This window comes from Lepisma saccharinum, chromosome 27, assembly GCF_977018435.1.
Source record: "Lepisma saccharinum chromosome 27, izLepSacc3.1, whole genome shotgun sequence".
Classification (NCBI taxonomy): domain Eukaryota; kingdom Metazoa; phylum Arthropoda; class Insecta; order Zygentoma; family Lepismatidae; genus Lepisma; species Lepisma saccharinum.
Genome location: NC_139255.1, coordinates 32,004,057 through 32,021,447, shown reverse-complemented (window position 1 = coordinate 32,021,447; position 17,391 = coordinate 32,004,057). Strand labels below are relative to the sequence as shown.

The window sequence follows — 17,391 nt, the reverse complement described above, 5'->3', positions numbered from 1 at the left end:
TAAAGTGCTCCCCTGAACTTTTCCATGAAGGTGTACAGGGGTGTGGAGTTAAAGCCCCACACTTTCTTCATTACGGCTGGAGGTGGGGGTGATGTTATCAGCACCACGCTCCTGGTACCAGCTTCATATGATGCTGGGTGGGTGCCGGAGCAGTTTGAATAGGTGGAAAACATTCCGGTTCTCCCCCGTAGGGGACCGACCCGGGGTCTCTCGCATAGTAGTTAGACGCCCTAACGACTGGGCTCCATTATTACTCGCTCCACAAATGCCGATGGTGCGCACTTAGCTTGGTTATTCAAAACATATCTCGTGCGACAAATACGGAAGATGTGGCTCCCGTGTGATGGTAGATACGCACTCGATCTCCTGTTAGAACCCTGCCACTTTGCTCTGTGATGCAAATGGTTTTGATAGAAGTTGCAAAATCGTGGGAAATACATGATTTAATGTGGCTGTCGGAATTATTCCACGTACGTATAACTCTATAGTTTACTCTTGAGTAAAATGTTGGAAAACTTACATGTTCTATGTACACAAACATAGCCTATAAAAGACAAGAATGTTGGATTTCATGGAATTTTTCGTTGTTTTAGAACATTTCTTTTAAAAAACGCTAAAAATGACAACAATTCGCATTTTATGCCAAATTCGCATTATTTCGATATTTCGAACGGGCGAAAAATGTGTCCAGACATCACTGCACATTCCTAAACATAATTTCGCAGCAATTACCATTTTTCACGGTTAGTGTCCCTGCTAAACGGAAATTACTTTCTGGCCACCCCTCGTATAAATCAGTAGATGGAAAGTGAAAATTTTAGCAGGGCTGGCAGAGAAAAGTCAATTCTTGAAGAAAGTGATTTGCTTTTATGATTGAATGATTCGAGTGAATATGATATTAAAATATTTACGTATTTATTATTAGTATTTTATTTCATAATATTGGACATTAACCTTACTCAGTGAGATATTAATAATCTCTCACGAGTTTAAACAGACAGGACAGAGAGCGTTAATTTCATCGCAATACTAGTGTAATACTTTAGGATGATGAAAGAAAACCTTCGTAAGCACTGCTACATTAAATAAGTTGAAGTGAGCCAGAAGAGTAATAAAACTCCAGCAACATATTTGCAGTCTAAAGCTGTTCTTGTTTATGCATGTGATTTTTTTTGGATGTTGCAGTGTATGCAATTTCTGTCGCATGTTGTAGTGAGATACTTTGTCGGATGGCGATATTCGACAAAAATCGTATGTATCAATGGAACCTATTTGTTTCCATGTTCCTTCAGTTTCTCCAACAAAATGCCTTACTACGACGTCCGACAACTATTAGACGGCGCCACCCTCTCCCATTCCCTCCATCTGTTGACAGTTCTGTACCCTTACAACTCCCATACGGACAAGAAAAAATGATAATTCAATGCATTTGCCACATAATATTTAGAGGCTTAACCTTTACTCCCCGATGATACAATATGGTATCATGTTGCTGATTACGAAATGAATGTGCTTTTTGGACCTTCATACTCTAATATTTGGGTGGAAACTCTGACACAGGTCTGGAGCAAGACTAGGAAATTCATACTGATGACCAACCTACCCCCTCCCCCCCCCCCCCCCAACATATCCATGCCACATTTCCGAACAGAGTTTCACGTTTTGGCTCATTATTCAACTTGTATGGCACCCAGGAATATGAAACATGTTTGGAAACGTCCATTCTTTGAAGAGAATACTAAGGTTTGCACCTTATCCCCAAAATAACGGGAGAAGAGGGGGGCAAACTCCAGATTTTTATGTTGTTTTTTTCATTGAAATTAAGTGGTCGCGCCCCTAAACCCCCCTTCCTCGGTTCGGCGTTCTGAATTGTACACGGTTGAATGTTATGATGTTTTAGCTGCAAAACAAAACTTATCCGAAGTAGATTCCTCCCATAGTGCCCGAGTTTTAACAATTTTCCTCCAAAAATGTAAATTACCTATCTTTCGTAAAAAAAAAAAAATCACATTTTGGCTAATTATTCAACTTGTATGGCACCCAAGAACATGAAACATGTTTCATTCTCTTGAGAAATGTCCATTCTTTGAAAACTATACTAAAGTTCGCGCCTTCTTCCCAAATAGCGGGAGAAGAGGGGGCAAACTCCAGATTTTTAGGGTTTTTTTCATTGAAATTCGGGGGTCGCGCCCCCCAAACCCCCTTCCTCGGTTCGGCGTTCTGAATTGTACACGGTTGCATGCTATGATGCTTTAACTGCAAACCAAAACTTATCCGAAGTAGATTGCTTCCATAGTGCCCGAGTTATAACAATTTTCCTCCAAAGAGTGTCAGAATTTAAAATTCAAGCCGAGAAGCCCGGGCGAGAGAAATTTCTCTCTCTCTCTCTCTCTCTCTCTCTCCTCCTGCCATTCTTGCGCCGTGGTTGTGTTGCGCATAAAAGGGGCCTAAAAGTTTAGGCTGAAAGTTACGAACAAGAATTCTTGTTCCCGTGCAGAGTTCCTTAACGATATATTTAAATAAATAAATAAATAATAATAAAAAAAAGTCAATGAAGATGAAATTCCCTGACATTTCCCTGACTTTTTTTGACACCTCAAATTCCCTGACTTTTCCCGGTTTTCCAGGTTTTCCAGGTCTGTCGCCACCCTGAGTAAGGTACGTAATTTTCTTAAACGTCCTTCAACACGGTCAGCCACTCTCCCCCAGTCATAAATAAAGTAGTCAAGGGGCTCAAACCTTAGTCATGGTTGGTTGAAGATCAGCGCTCTCGCTTCAGCATGTGTTTAATGGGACAGTGTTGGCCCAGAGGAAAAAGAAATCCCTGTTACTTTGTCACCTTTTCCCATTCCTGTAACTGTAGTTCCGTTTAAAATTTTCCCTTTTCTGGGAAAAATCCCATGCTGGTTAGCGAATTGGCATCGCTGTAAAGTTTTACCTCCGTTGTAAAGTGAAGACTTCCCTGTCCAACGCTTGGGTTTCGAAGCCACTACAAATACAAATACGTTACCGATCGCCTCCAGGCGTTGGTCGGGGAAGAATTTAACCGATGAAGCCTGGTGGTAGCTTTATAGGAAAGGAGCCCATCCCAATCTACTATCGATTTCTACCGCGGTCCTTATTTGAGAGTGAAACATCAGTCACATTTGCTAGTCGATTATTTTCTCTATCTAGTCTGGGCTTCAGAGATAGCCTAGCTAGCCTATATTACGAGGTGTGGCTAGATAATAACCGGATTGTTGCTACAATATCTTTTATTGGTAATTTTGTACAATATGAACATTATCCCCTTCAAAGTACTCCCCTGCACTATCGATACTCCGCTCCATACGAATCTTCCATTGCTGGTAGCAGTGCTGGAAATCACTTTTTGAAACCATGTTCATGACTTCAGTCGCTTTTGTTTTCAAAGATTCTACGGTCGTAAATCTGGTTCCTTTCAGTGCTGATTTGACCTTTGGGAATAAAAAAAGTCGCACGGAGCGAGATCCGCCGAATAGGGTGGATGTTCTAACACTGGGATCCCATTCTTAGCCAAAGAAGCCTTCACTGCCAATGCAGTGTGGGCAGGAACATTGTCCTGATGAAGAATCCATGACTTGCTTTTCCACAAATCAGGTCGTCGTCTTCTTACTCGCTCACGAAAGGTCGTCAGCACTGTAATGTAATAATGTTGGTTGACAGTTTGACCTTCGGGTACCCAATTAATGTACACAATCCCACGGATGTCGAATCAATTCTTCAACATTTACAATGTTTGATTCGGTTTTTGATGTGCAAGGCCGTCCAGAACGAAAATCGTCCGCGATGACTTCTCATCCCTCTTTAAACCTTTGAATCCACTCAAACACTTGAGTGCGTGATAAACACTCATCTCCGTACACTTCCTTCAACAAACCATAAGTTTCTGTGAAGGATTTTCCGAGTATCATAAGAAACTTCACACTGATACGCTGTTCCACTTTCACACTTAACATTTTTCCGACGGAGCACAGATGTACGGTTCACTTCGTCCACAAGCTACAGCGGAACTGAGCGCCGCTCATCCTGGGCAATCACACAGTCGACAGGCAAGATATCACGTTATACACTCATGCACCGCTTGACCTTGTCGCGCTTGCCGTTTGTCGACAGCAACATCAATCCGTTTTTTTTCTAGCCATACCTCGTATACGCGTCTGGCTACAATCAAGTCACTGCATATACTTTAATTTAAAGAAAACTCATTGTATGTTAATATAAACTTCCTGTTAGCACCAAAAAATATTTTTACAAAAGTCATCTACAAGAAATATAAATTACTGTGTGATTTATAAATTCACAACACACTATCAATATCCAAATAGAATTCTTGGGGAAATAATTGTGATAATGCCACATGAATCAATTTCACGTATGAACAATAGTGTTAAATAGTAATAAAACGTCTAAAAACACTAACAAATATTGCACAGAGAAATTCAATGTCTATGTCCAAAATTTGTAACATTCGCTTCTACTGCTTGGATGGAAAACATTAGAATTTTACACACTACGTACTTTGTCTGATTACTATCAACAGTCTACAATAAATGTATTACAATGTCATCAATAGACTGAAACTTCTTTAATTTGTAACACAAATTATGATCCTAAAACAGACAGCACAATTTCTTAAGGTTATGCGTAAATAAATATACATTACGTAAATCACGAAAGTTTTGATTTTTAAAAAATGCGATTGAACAAACCAGCACATTCATTGGGAGGTACAGTTGAAGAGAAGTATACTGAAATAATAATAAAATAATTCAAGCAATAATACTTAATATATACATGTAGAAAAATAAGGATTCTAGCGTTTTGTTGACTTCAAATCAACTTTTTTGGTCATTTCCATGTGCTGCTTTGTCCGTACTGAATTAATATAATTACTACTGAACAAATTCTACAGTTTTCATAAGCTACATGGTAACTTGTCCTTGGCATATTTTACATTTGAAATATTGCGAACGAGAATTTTAAAAGTGTCACTACTGCCAATTCTTACACTACAACTTTTGCTACTGAAGAGAGCATGGCATTTCTGTCTTCCTGGCTGCCATATCGTCTTCTGAACTCTCGAGGTACTTCTCCCTTGATATCTTGGTCTTGGACTTCTTCTCAGACTTCTTATCCGAAAGTCTGGAGAGTTCGTGGGCCGGTCCTTCGCTAAGTCCCAACCTATTCCTGTGACGTGAGGTAAGGGAGCTAAGAGTTGAATATCTCTTTTGTGGTTTTTGAATAAGGAACGACTCCTCTTTTTCTCTACCCTCCTGGCTATCTAGACGAATCGTAGGCAGCGACTGTACCGATTCGCCCGATTGGCTGTTCGAAGGAGAATTTGAGAACCGTTTGCTGTCATCGTGGTTCATCTCTGTTTCTTGTGTAGGGCCATTCCGAGTAGAACGTGGAGAGAGAAGTGAAGGGTCCGAGTGGTGACTGAAAGATGGACCAGGAAGAGATGTTAATGGCTGACCCAGACCTGCTCCAAAAGTTGCTGTTTTCTCCTGACCTATGCGAGACAAACCTGTTTTGAAACTTGCAGCGGCTTTGTTCTTAATGTTTTTAAAGTTTATTCCTTTATCTGTCACATCTGGTCCTAGCTTAAGTTTGGATGTTACATCCAATGTGTTACCCATTCTTTCGATTGGATTTTCTGCACTGGACGGTTGAAAAGTTCCTTCCGTGCTGCTGTCATCAGGTTTCGGGCCTGTCGTACTGATTGCATCGCCAATCATTCTTGGGGAAACATCGAATTCTGTTTTTAGGGGAACGGATGGTTTCTCATTATCATCTGCTGCAACATGCCTGCTGGGTTCTTGCAAGATAAGCTCTTCTGGTCCTTGAGGCTCTGTTTCTGTAACCGGATGTGAATCTTGAAAAACAGGACAGCCTTCACTGCACGAAGCGCCTGATGAGGAGCAGTATTTTGCGTTCAGGTCTGGAACTTCTCTTGGAGTTTCTTGATGGTCTGGATCTTCGGTAGAGTCTTTGTTGCCGACTCCAGAAGTACTGCAAGGATTTGACGAGTCATCATTGGTTTCACTGGCAGCCGTTAAGTTGTTTGACTCAGAGCAATTTTGTTCTTCATGCTCGCTTCTTTCAATTTCAGGTTGTTCTGCGACTGAATCTACAGTCTTATTGCTTCCTTGCTTACTGCGAGGTGATTCATTTTCTTTACTTTGACGAGATGATAAAGAACCGGAATGTGATGATGAGCATGGCTCTCTCCGTGGAGAGGAGCACTTATCAGACACTTCATCAACGCACTTGTTCATGGTAATAGCCGTGGCACTAAATTTGATCACAGTCTCCGTGCAACTTTTCTTACGAGTTGTAAAAGTCTTTTGAGTAATAGTCGCAGAGGAAAAAATGTCACCGCCTTGCTCAGAACGTGGCGATGCACGGGGTGTACCTCCATCTGTTTCACCCGCTGTACTAACAGACATTGTTAGAATGTGCTTATTTGAACAGGCAGCTAACAGAGGTTCAATCGATTCTATTTGTGACTGTCTAGGTGATGAATGGCGGGAGCTGTTGCAGATCTCGATTGGTTCCCCAAAGCAATTCAAAACTGTTGAAACTTCAGGAGGCAATGGAGTGGACTGAGAATTCTTGTCGCTTCCCGTTCTCCCTCTTCTAGGACTGAAAGCTGCTTTCAGGCAGTACTTGATTTTGGAAGTGCTGCTTCCGCGTTTATCCGGCCCACTATTTATCTCCAAAGTCAGAACAGAAAGTTCGGAATCACTTCTTGGTGATGTTCTCATTGCCGGCTGTGTTGTTGTGATGGGTGCTGCTGATGCGATAAATTCATCACCAATTCTCTCTTCTTCACACCTTTCCTTTTCCTCCTGTGATCCTTGAGATGCTTCTTTCACGGGAATATTGAGTATTTCGTCCGCACCGTCTTCAGAGCTTTCCTTCCCTTCACTGTCTATATGATTTGTTTTGAGTGTCTCAGACCTAGGCACCTCCTTCTTCTTCAGCTTTTTGCCTTTCTTCTTTCTTTTCATCTTCCTTCTTGGTCTCATCCACGGAGGGAATTTCGTCGTTGCAAATGATTCATTATTGCCATCATAGTCTCTACAATTAAGTTCTTCATCGCCCAAACGATCCATTTCGCTGATATCGATTTCTTCTTCTAGTTTGGGTTCTTTGACCCTGTCAGTTTCAGCGTCCAGAAAACTTGCTCTTCTGTTTTCTTCTACCCAGGCCTCCGGATCCTCGCCGGTGACTGCTATTTCCGGCAGATCCTTCTTGGTTTCTGCGGACTGAGGAAGCTGACTGTGGGAGACCTGGGTCCGCTGCTCGTTTGGGTCAATCAGCTGCAAGTCGCCTCCTCCGGACGAAGTAGTACTGCCCTGTGAAGCTCGTTCTCTTTTCTTCCTGGTGGCCGTTCCTGAAGTGCTCGGCCCCGGAGTATCTTCAGAGCTGTCCACATCTCTCTCTTTTTCCTCCTGCGTTGCTTCGTCCTTGCTGGTTTGAGCTGTTTCGGGTTCCGCGGAAAGGCTCGTAGCAGGAGAAATGCGCTCATTTTCATTGTAGATAGCGGTGACCAACGGCCCACCGTCCTTTTTGCTTGAAGAAACAACAACCACCAATTGAGGACCGTCTTCTGCATCCGAGAAGGTTTCAACAGGTATAATATCTTGCGGACGCTTTATTGGCGACACGAGAACAATTTGTCTTCTCAATGGCTTGGCCTTTGCGGGTGAAGTGCTCGATTTAGAAATATTTTTGTCTCCACTTCCACCACTGATATTTAATTTGGCGGAAGTTACACCAGAAGGCGACGAGGATGAAACGGAACACAAACTTTTAGTAGCAGCTATTACCTTCTCGTTCTCTTTCGTCGACCCGCCTAGTTCTTGGTGCGAGTGGCTGCTAAGCAAAGAAACATGTGCGTCTGTCTTATCGCCTTCCGACAAAATATGCTGTTTTACAATTTGTGCCCAATTGCAGGCGTGCCGCATACCATCACTGTTTCCCTTTCCTTCCTTGCACTCATTGTTAGTTGTAACACACGAACTCGTCGCCAAGCAATCATTGTCTGCATCGTTGGTTCCATGATATCCTTCTTGATAATTACTCTCCATGTTACTACTCTCTCTCGGAGTAGAAGTGTTGGGGAATGGATCTCCCAGTATGCTTTCGTTACTACTACTCTGTGAGGAGGGCAAATATTGTTCAAGTGCTTCTTGTTCCAGTTCCTCGTATTTCTCCGACAAATTTTCATCTGAGGACTTGTACTGTTCCATTGCTTGTCGTTCTAGTTCGGCATACTTCTTGTCGAGGCTGTCGGTGCTTGAGTACAGTTGGTTGTCTACAAAAACGCATGATTTACTCCTCTCTCCTCGAATGCTTTTACTGTCTGCATTATCTTCTTGAAATGCACCATCCGCTACGAATGTGCTCATGAGAGCAGAATTGCTGTCAAGTGAATAGTACTTGTTTGTCAGAACATCACGATATAACCGTCGCTTGGGTATCAAAGTGCCTGGAGCAGCTTCGCTAGATCCAATCGATGGAAAATTGAAAGCATCTGTATTTTCAGGTTTTTCCCGTGATGAATCTGTTCCCCATTTCCCATCAGTGTTTGATCGTACATGAGGAGGATATATAGCATTTTCGAGATCTCCCTCAATAGTATCGAATTCCTCTAACAGCTTCTCAACGTCTTTAAATTCCCGCGCTCGAACTGGACACATCTTTTCAAGCCACTGGAAAACATTTTGCTTTTCTTCTGAGGGAGGTTGAGTAACGTTGTCGTGGTCGCCCGGGCCAACAGGTGATGGCAGCGAAGAATTCGATCTTGGGGAGAACCGTGCGCTTGACGGTATGTGAGGTGATCTGCTTTCAGGAGGAAGGGCTATGTCTTCAGCTACTGTACTCGCCCCTCCTTCCGAACCTTGGTCATCACTCACACTTTGAGTTTCCGTGTACCTCTTCGGTGACGGGGGAGAATCCCGTTGCACTTCCCTTGGACCTGAAGTTGGGAGACTCCTTGGGGAATTTGCATTTGATGGAGTCGAATAGCCGTGCTCAATTCCAGTGTTTCTAATCTCATTGCTTTCAATCTCTGATTCGAAGTTACTATCTCCTTTGGCATCAACGATTTCTTGCTTACCGTTTGAATCTGCTGTAGCATCTCCAATTATCTTTCTCCCCTTATTATGGCGGCTTCTAGTACTACCTTTAGTAAGTAAAATGAGGTTTGCATAATCGACACCACCGCCAGTCCGTTTCCTTGTGCTGTCGTGGTAAAATTCTTGAGGATGCTGATACACTGGGATAGTTTGAAAGATCTGCTGAGACTCGCCATCGTAACAAACAGAAGCAGCAGCACATTTTGCAGATGAATCCTGTTTGAGTGTAGACCCTACACGAGACTTCACATCACCTACGAATTCCAATTCAGACGCCATACTTCCAACAGATGATGGTGCTTCAGATGTACGTGGGCTCATGTCATTTCTATGTTTCTTCCCAACACCTACAGCAGTCAAAGGTGGAAAGTATGCTAGCATTCCTTGACTTGAGGTGACTGGTTGAGTGTGGTCGTTTACGTGAATTGGACAGCCTGATCTTTGTGGAACGACGTTGATGTTTTGCGTATTTATAACTACTCTCTGTTGGGTCGGTTGAGTAAACCATGGTGGTTCAATTATTTGTTGATGGTTTTGCTGGAACGTCACAGCCACTGGCGTGGAAGGTGTTGGAGAGGTTGTAAAATGAGCGTCCTGAACCAATCTTTGCAGGCCCGTCTGTTGTGCCTGACTTAGAATCGACACAGCGGAAAGTCCTGAAGTGGATACTGGCTGAGACGATATGCTGATCGTGAAAGCAGATGGAGGAAGTAGACAGGGAAGTTGCCTTATGTTGGATCCAACGGAACCAAACTGGAAAGCAGTGTCTGCTCTTGAGTTGAGAACGTTGTATCTCGCCTGCTGCTGCTGCTGATACTGTTGCTGTAGCGTCTGCTGTTGATAGACGGACTGTTGCTGCACGGGATGTTGCTCGAATGCAAGATGAGCCGGTGTCGATCGTGCGGAGGTGGAAGAGAATCCCGTCTGAAACGCAGTAGCGGTGGGAACGGGCTCAGTGAGAACATCATCGTCGCGTCTGCTCTCCTGGTTACCATACGGGAACATCTCGTCTTCGAGGCCTCTTTCACAGGATGAGGGAAAATACTTCCCAAACGATCTCGCTGGCTTCGTGCTCTTCGGGAAGAATTCTGGAACATCCACGTTCAACGTTCCCGTTGTGAGCTGCGGAAATTGCATCGCATCGAGCCTTGGGGAGCGGCGCTTGCCTTTTGAGCTGCGCGGGGATCTTGGATGAACTACTTTCGCACCGGAAACCAAATATGCTTCCGCAGCACTTACCCGTTTCCAAGGAACTTTCATTTTCTTCTTCTTCGTGGACTGAACTTTTGAATCGCTATGGTCTGGATCGGACTGGTCACTGCCATGAAGATTATACTGTTCTGTTTGCGACTCACAAGACTCTCCACCGTCACTTTCTTGTTGCCATAAGCATTTGATTTCTTCTGAACTAATCTTCATGTAGAGCTTCAATTCATCCATGGTATCCACAGAGAAACGAGGGAATGGATATTCTTCCTGTTCTATTGTAGGTATGTCGTCTAACCCTGTCAATTATAAAACATATGACATTTAATAAAACAGTTTTTGAAACAGAAACATATGTTTGCTCAAGCTAAATCGTGTGTTTTGATATCAAACTGTAGTGAATTATGCATACGCCCCTAATATCTCGAAACATTTTAGCAGCCCCCTTAAAGTTTTTCCACAGAGGTCTAATTTAGTGGTTATTTTGCTGTTAAATTTACCCTACGCATCTCTAAATGTTCTTCCAAAGCTATGTATTTGTACACCTTTGTCACAGGGTAGTAGTATGCGTGAAGCTGGCAAACACATTAACAAAATTGTTCTGAACGAAAATTCCATTTCTTAGAACGAAATTTTATAATACACAGTGAAACTATTTCAAACTAAAAACTAAGCATGTTACTTCTATATTTAAACATACAGAAAACTAAGCCAGTTAGTACTGCTACTATTATACTTGCTAAAACTGCATCATTTATATTAATAATAAATGAACGCTCCTACTTAATGTAGCGTGGCTATTTATGTGCATATGAATTTGTATGATGAAAGTAACAGATATATACAAGAATTTGGCTAATTTAAGAAACGACTTTTTGTTCGTTATTTTTTAAAATGATAAATTAAAAAAAAATAACAAAAAATGACAAGAAGCCTAAACAGGATGCAACGAGATGCATATGATGCCTAAATAAGTGATTTCCTCATATATTTGTCTTACTTTACGTTGCTTTCTTTCCAATTTCGGCTAATCGCGACGATGAAGATAAATTATGAGTGCATGAAATTTTTGAAGAGACACGAAATAACATCAAGGGAAGGACTCGAACGCGGAACCTTCTGTGCTCAATTTCGAATCCGGCGATTTCCTTTTGGAAGAATCTCATATTTTTGATCTATACTCATATTAATTAGAAATCGTTATCTATATATATATATATATATATATATATATATATATATATATATATTATATATATATATACATAACGATTTCTAATTAATATGTATATATATATATATATATTTAAACCCAGCCTCAGTGGCTCAGTGGTTAGCGTACCGCGCTACGAAAATGGGCATTTCATATTTTTTGCTCCTTTCATGCTTATCACTATGATTAACCTTGAGGGGTAGAAAAAAGAATAACAACAATGAACAAACACAAAATATACCTTTTCTTATCACTTATTCAAAAAATATATACTTAGTTTCTTGTCTTTTTAAAAAATAGTACAAAGCCATAACCTATGTATCGCACCGTGCTGTGAAGACACACAGGGGATAGATGCTCTGCAGATAGGGTTCCACACATTGTCAGCGATAGTCTAAGTGATGATTGCGTCAGTGTTTCACACATTGTCAGCCATAGTGTAAGTGATGATTGCGTCATGGTTCCACATATTGTCAGCCATAGTCTAAGTGATGATTGCGTCAGGGTTCCACACATTGTCAGCGATAGTCTAAGTGATGATTGCGTCAGTGTTTCACACATTGTCAGCCATAGTGTAAGTGATGATTGCGTCATGGTTCCACATATTGTCAGCTATAGTCTAAGTGATGATTGCGTCAGGGTTCCACACATTGTCAGCGATAGTCTAAGTGATGATTGCGTCAGTGTTTCACACATTGTCAGCCATAGTGTAAGTGATGATTGCGTCATGGTTCCACATATTATCAGCCATAGTCTAAGTGATGATTGCGTCAGGGTTCCACACATTGTCAGCGATAGTCTAAGTGATGATTGCGTCAGTGTTTCACACATTGTCAGCCATAGTGTAAGTGATGATTGCGTCATGGTTCCACATATTGTCAGCCATAGTCTAAGTGATGATTGCGTCAGGGTTCCACACATTGTCAGCGATAGTCTAAGTGATGATTGCGTCAGTATTTCACACATTGTCAGCCATAGTGAAAGTGATGATTGCGTCATGGTTCCACATATTGTCAGCTATAGTCTAAGTGATGATGGCGTCAGGGTTCCACACATTGTCAGCCATAGTGTAAGTGATGATTGCGTCAGGGTTCCACACATTGTCAGCGATAGTGTAAGTGATGATTGCGTCAGTGTTTCACATATTGTCAGCCATAGTGTAAGTGATGATTGCGTCATGGTTCCACATATTGTCAGCGATAGTCTAAGTGATGATTGCGTCAGTGTTTCACACATTGTCAGCCATAGTGTAAGTTATGATTGCGTCAGGGTTCCACACATTGTCAGCGATAGTCTAAGTGATGATTGCGTCAGTGTTTCACACATTGTCAGCCATAGTGTAAGTGATGATTGCGTCAGTGTTTCACATATTGTCAGCTATAGTGTAAGTGATGATTGCGCCAGGGTTCCACACATTGTCAGCGATAGTGTAACTGATGATTGCGTCAGGGTTCCACACATTGTCAGCCATAGTCTAAGTGATGATTGCGTCAGGGTTCCACACATTGTCAGCGATAGTAAGTGATGATTGCGTCAGTGTTTCACACATTGTCAGCCATAGTGTAAGTGATGATTGCGTCATGGTTCCACATATTGTCAGCCATAGTGTAAGTGATGATTGCGTCAGTGTTTCACATATTGCCAGTTATAGTGTAAGTGATGATTGCGTCAGGGTTCCACACATTGTCAGCCATTGTGTAAGTGATGATTGCGTCAGGGTTCCACATATTGTCAGCCATAATGTAAGTGATGATTGCGTCAGGGTTCCACACATTGTCAGCCATAGTGTAAGTTATGATTGCGTCGTTGTCTTGTAATCAAGGAGCTCAGGGTTCGATACCCGGTTGAGTCACATAGTGGTTTGGATCCAACTTTAAACTGTAGGTCCAGTAACGATTAGCCTTATTGTTCAGAAAGTGGACTTAAAATACAAACTCAACCAATTAATCAATCAATCAATGTAAGTGATGTGCCGACATCCGTGGCTAAGTTGTTAGCGCATCGTGCCACAACGCCAGAGGTCCCGGGTTGAGTTCCAGCGTGGACATACCAAATCAATCAATCAATATATCTAAACTAACACAACCTACCGACTGCCGACCCCACTACCATCAGAGGTGGGATATCATCCAACCAGTTACGGGGTGACGTGTGGTCAGCACGGCTAACCCCCAGTCGTTGTTGTAGGTTTACAACGACCGGGTTTTGCATTCATTCATAACTCCCCAATTTTCTCACGATGGTGGGTGGTCACCGGCCGAAATATCAAGAGAAAAGTTGTTACGCTTCTCCCAGGAGACGAACCATCGCGCGTCCAGTAACAGGACCCATGGACGTCCGCAGGATTTTTTCCAGGGAGGAGCAAGGATGGTACTTTTTCCAGGGGGGGCAAACAAGGAACATTTTCCCCAGTAATAGTGTTGTTCCCTCAAAAAACATTGCTTAAATTTGAATTTATCATGTTCTTGCAATAATGAACACATATTATTGTGGCACGTCCCCCCCTTGCACCCCCTTCCGGACGCCCATTACAGAAGCCCAAAGCTTAAACCTTTGACGTCTCGGCCACGGTGCTGAACTGTACACGCACACACTTACATCAGACGCGAAGGGTCCGGTCATCGGGAGATGCGGCGATGACAAAGCAAAATAATAAAAAAATTGCTTTTTAAATATTTTAGATAAGAAGTAAAAAATAAGTCAGAATACTCGCATATTTGAGCAAAATTAGTCACCCGACGCCATGAAACAGCTAGAAATACGCAAGAGATTCGCTAAGTTTAACGCATCGGAAGAAGAGCCCAGTTCTACCCCCCGTGCCCAGCCGTCCTGCTACGTTTCCTGTTGAGTGCAATGGTGTCAGGCGGTCTGCGAATCCAAGGTCCTTCGACCGGTTTTCCCCCGCTCTTGAAGGTCTGGTCATAAGAGGCCTTTCTTCAGTCCCCTTGTTTACAAGCACGGCAGGCTTTCAGTGACGTCATAAGTAAGCAAAAACATAAATTTCCCCACGGTTAGTGCTAGAAAGAGCTGGGAGGGGGGGAGCAGTTCTGGATCCATTGCATTTCCTTCACAGTATTTCTCCTTTTCAATTTTTTTCTTTCTTTTGATCCTGCGGTTCAAATATCGTTTTCTGAAAATAATGTTCTTACTTGACAAAACACGCTTACGAATGCTTACTATGCTTACGAATGACAAGACTGATCAAGATTTTTGTTCTCGAGGTGACAGACATACTTACTTAGACAGAACAGTTTCCCTAACATATCTTACTTTCACACCAGGGATGGTCAACAACATCAGGATTCCGGAAAATTTAAAATCTCGATTCCGAGAGACGTTTAACAATTTTTCCATTTTTCGGATAGAATTTAAGAAAGTTTATTCTTCCTTATTTTACGATCATATACAACGCAGAAGAAAATGAATTTGGCCATCTCTACTTCACACGTCTGTACGAACACTGTTATCAACATTATCAATGTAGAAATCCCTCCCCCCCCTCCACGGTTGAAAGATTGACCCTGACGTTTGGCAAGTCTTGCGAGGACTACGTAAAAATGTCACGCTTCGCCACTGACTTACACATAACAATATGATGCTTTACATGATAGAATTAACTGTATTTACTGTCACAATCATCATTGGTATAATTAATTAAGCAAATGGTATATGTCACCACAACTATAAAACTGCAAATTGTAAAGGTGGTCGTGTAAGTGCTCATATTTATTTGAAAATTTCCTTTAAAAAAACTAATAATGAAATCTGTTTTCGTGTACCTTTATTCATTTAGAAGTAACTATAGGCTACTAGGAATAACTAAAGAATTAATACTTTTCACCATTGAAATTTCTGAAAGTTTTACATGAATAAGCACATAACCACATTCTTATTGAATTGAAACGCCCTAATTTCAACTGTCTGTAATTCCACATGTGTTTGATGCATCCAAATGAATTATACATTAATGAATATAAACAGTCCTAAAGTTTATGTGAGCAAAGTAGTAATTAGTACATTTAGAACATTTGGTACATTTTTAGCAAGGTGCGAAATCATTTAAGACTGGTGGGGGAGAAAGATCTTAATCTACAAACACCCCTCCCTACAAACATACATATAAATTATACGATATACATATTTTTAATGTTATTAAAAGTAAAAATAAATTACTAAATTAAATTACTAAATTAAATTACTAAATTAAAAATATATTATTATTATTATTAATTACCCAAAAATAAATACATTTTTTACTTTTAAATATACGTATCAGATATTATAAAAGTAGCAAACTACGTCTTTTACTAACTGTCAAAGATGTTAATAAATTATGAAATAGTTGAAGTGGTTTTATTATGTGTAAGTTTTTATTAAGTTTTTGTTTTATGTTAATATAAATCAATTGGATTTCATAGATATTATTGTTTTTGCATTCTTGTTTTACTTTTATTGTACCTATTGATGTAGATTTGTTAATGATCTCTTGAGAAAGAAAAAGCATTGAACACTCACAACTACACTAATTTGTGTATGTATTCGATATTATTCTTAGTACAGTATATTTGAAATTAAAAGTAATTATTTATCGTTTGTTTGTTGTAACAAAATCTCTTTCCCCAGAAAAGTTTTGGTGGGGGAGATTTTTGAGGCCAAGATTGTTGGTGGGGGGAAAATCCCCCCGTCCCCCCAGGATTTCGCACCCTGATTTTTAGTACATTTAGTATATTTCTACATGACCCCACGAGTCGCACGGAGGAAGTGCAGCCGATACTCGATTACCCACCAGGTTGCCTGTAGCATGTTGGTTGTCCCATGTAATCCTATCACGAAGCGGTACCAGAGTCGTCTCTTTGGTTGAATACACCATGTCCTTGACATGCCCCCACAGGAAAAAAATCGAGTGGGGTAATGTCAGGCGCATGCAGAAATGTACCAAATGTTCTAAATGTGCTAATTACTATTTTGCTCACAGAAACTTTAGTACTATGTATATTCATTAATGCATAATTCATTCGGATGCATCAAATACATGTGGAGTTACAGACATTTGAAATTAGGGCGTTTCAATTCGGCCACCCTGTATTTAAATTGAATTCAAGATGGCGGAGAATGTTATTAATTTCAGTTTACTTTCAAAATGCTTGAAGTTTTCTCACTTTTGACTTGCACTGTACTTTATAAATGTACGATCCCCGGCAATAAAAATGGGACACGTACGTTCTGAAATACTCGCTTCTCTGAGAGGCGTTATACAGGCTGGCCCAAAAGTAGGTATACAGTATATACCACTGTCGGCCTGGCATTGTTGTTTGTAAGTTCATTATCCTTTTCAGATATCTTGATACTATGAATGATGGCTGGTAATTTGAAAGTACACAGTCGTAGTACTACCATAACTTGTTGATGGAGGACATTGATGAATAAAGTCACTGGTACTGTATACCTAATTTTGGGTCACCCTGTATGTGTTGTCTACGGCGGTGGTAGAAGTTGCCATTGAAAATTTGCTATTAAAATCCACTTAGCGCTTTAGAGTTAGGCAACTCACATGACTCCTTGCCTCCCCGAAGGCGTAGTGGAAACGTTGTTGCCTTGTACTCAAGGGATCCCGGGTTCGATATCCGGTGGACGCACATAGTGGATCCGATCACACTTTAAACTGTAGGTTCAGTCCCGATTAGCTTTTCTGCGCAGGTAACCAAAACCAAATTCAAATCAAATCATTGAATATCATCGTTTTTGTTTGACAAAAAAATGGCAGTGCAATCGTGAATATGTGCTGAGCATTGGCATACAGGCATG

At 41.3% G+C, this 17,391-nt stretch overlaps 1 protein-coding gene across 1 annotated transcript in view; it reads right to left on the bottom strand.

The window, feature by feature from the left end:
• Positions 1-4,311: 4,311 nt before the first annotated feature.
• The window catches only part of LOC145980358 (uncharacterized), a 53,428-nt gene continuing 40,348 nt past the window's right edge, over positions 4,312-17,391 (bottom strand). The window contains exon 3 of the mRNA XM_083113410.1: positions 4,312-10,672. Within this exon, the coding sequence (XP_082969536.1) occupies positions 5,043-10,672 (5,630 nt within the window). The 3' untranslated portion in view covers positions 4,312-5,042. The remainder of the gene's footprint in view (positions 10,673-17,391) is intronic.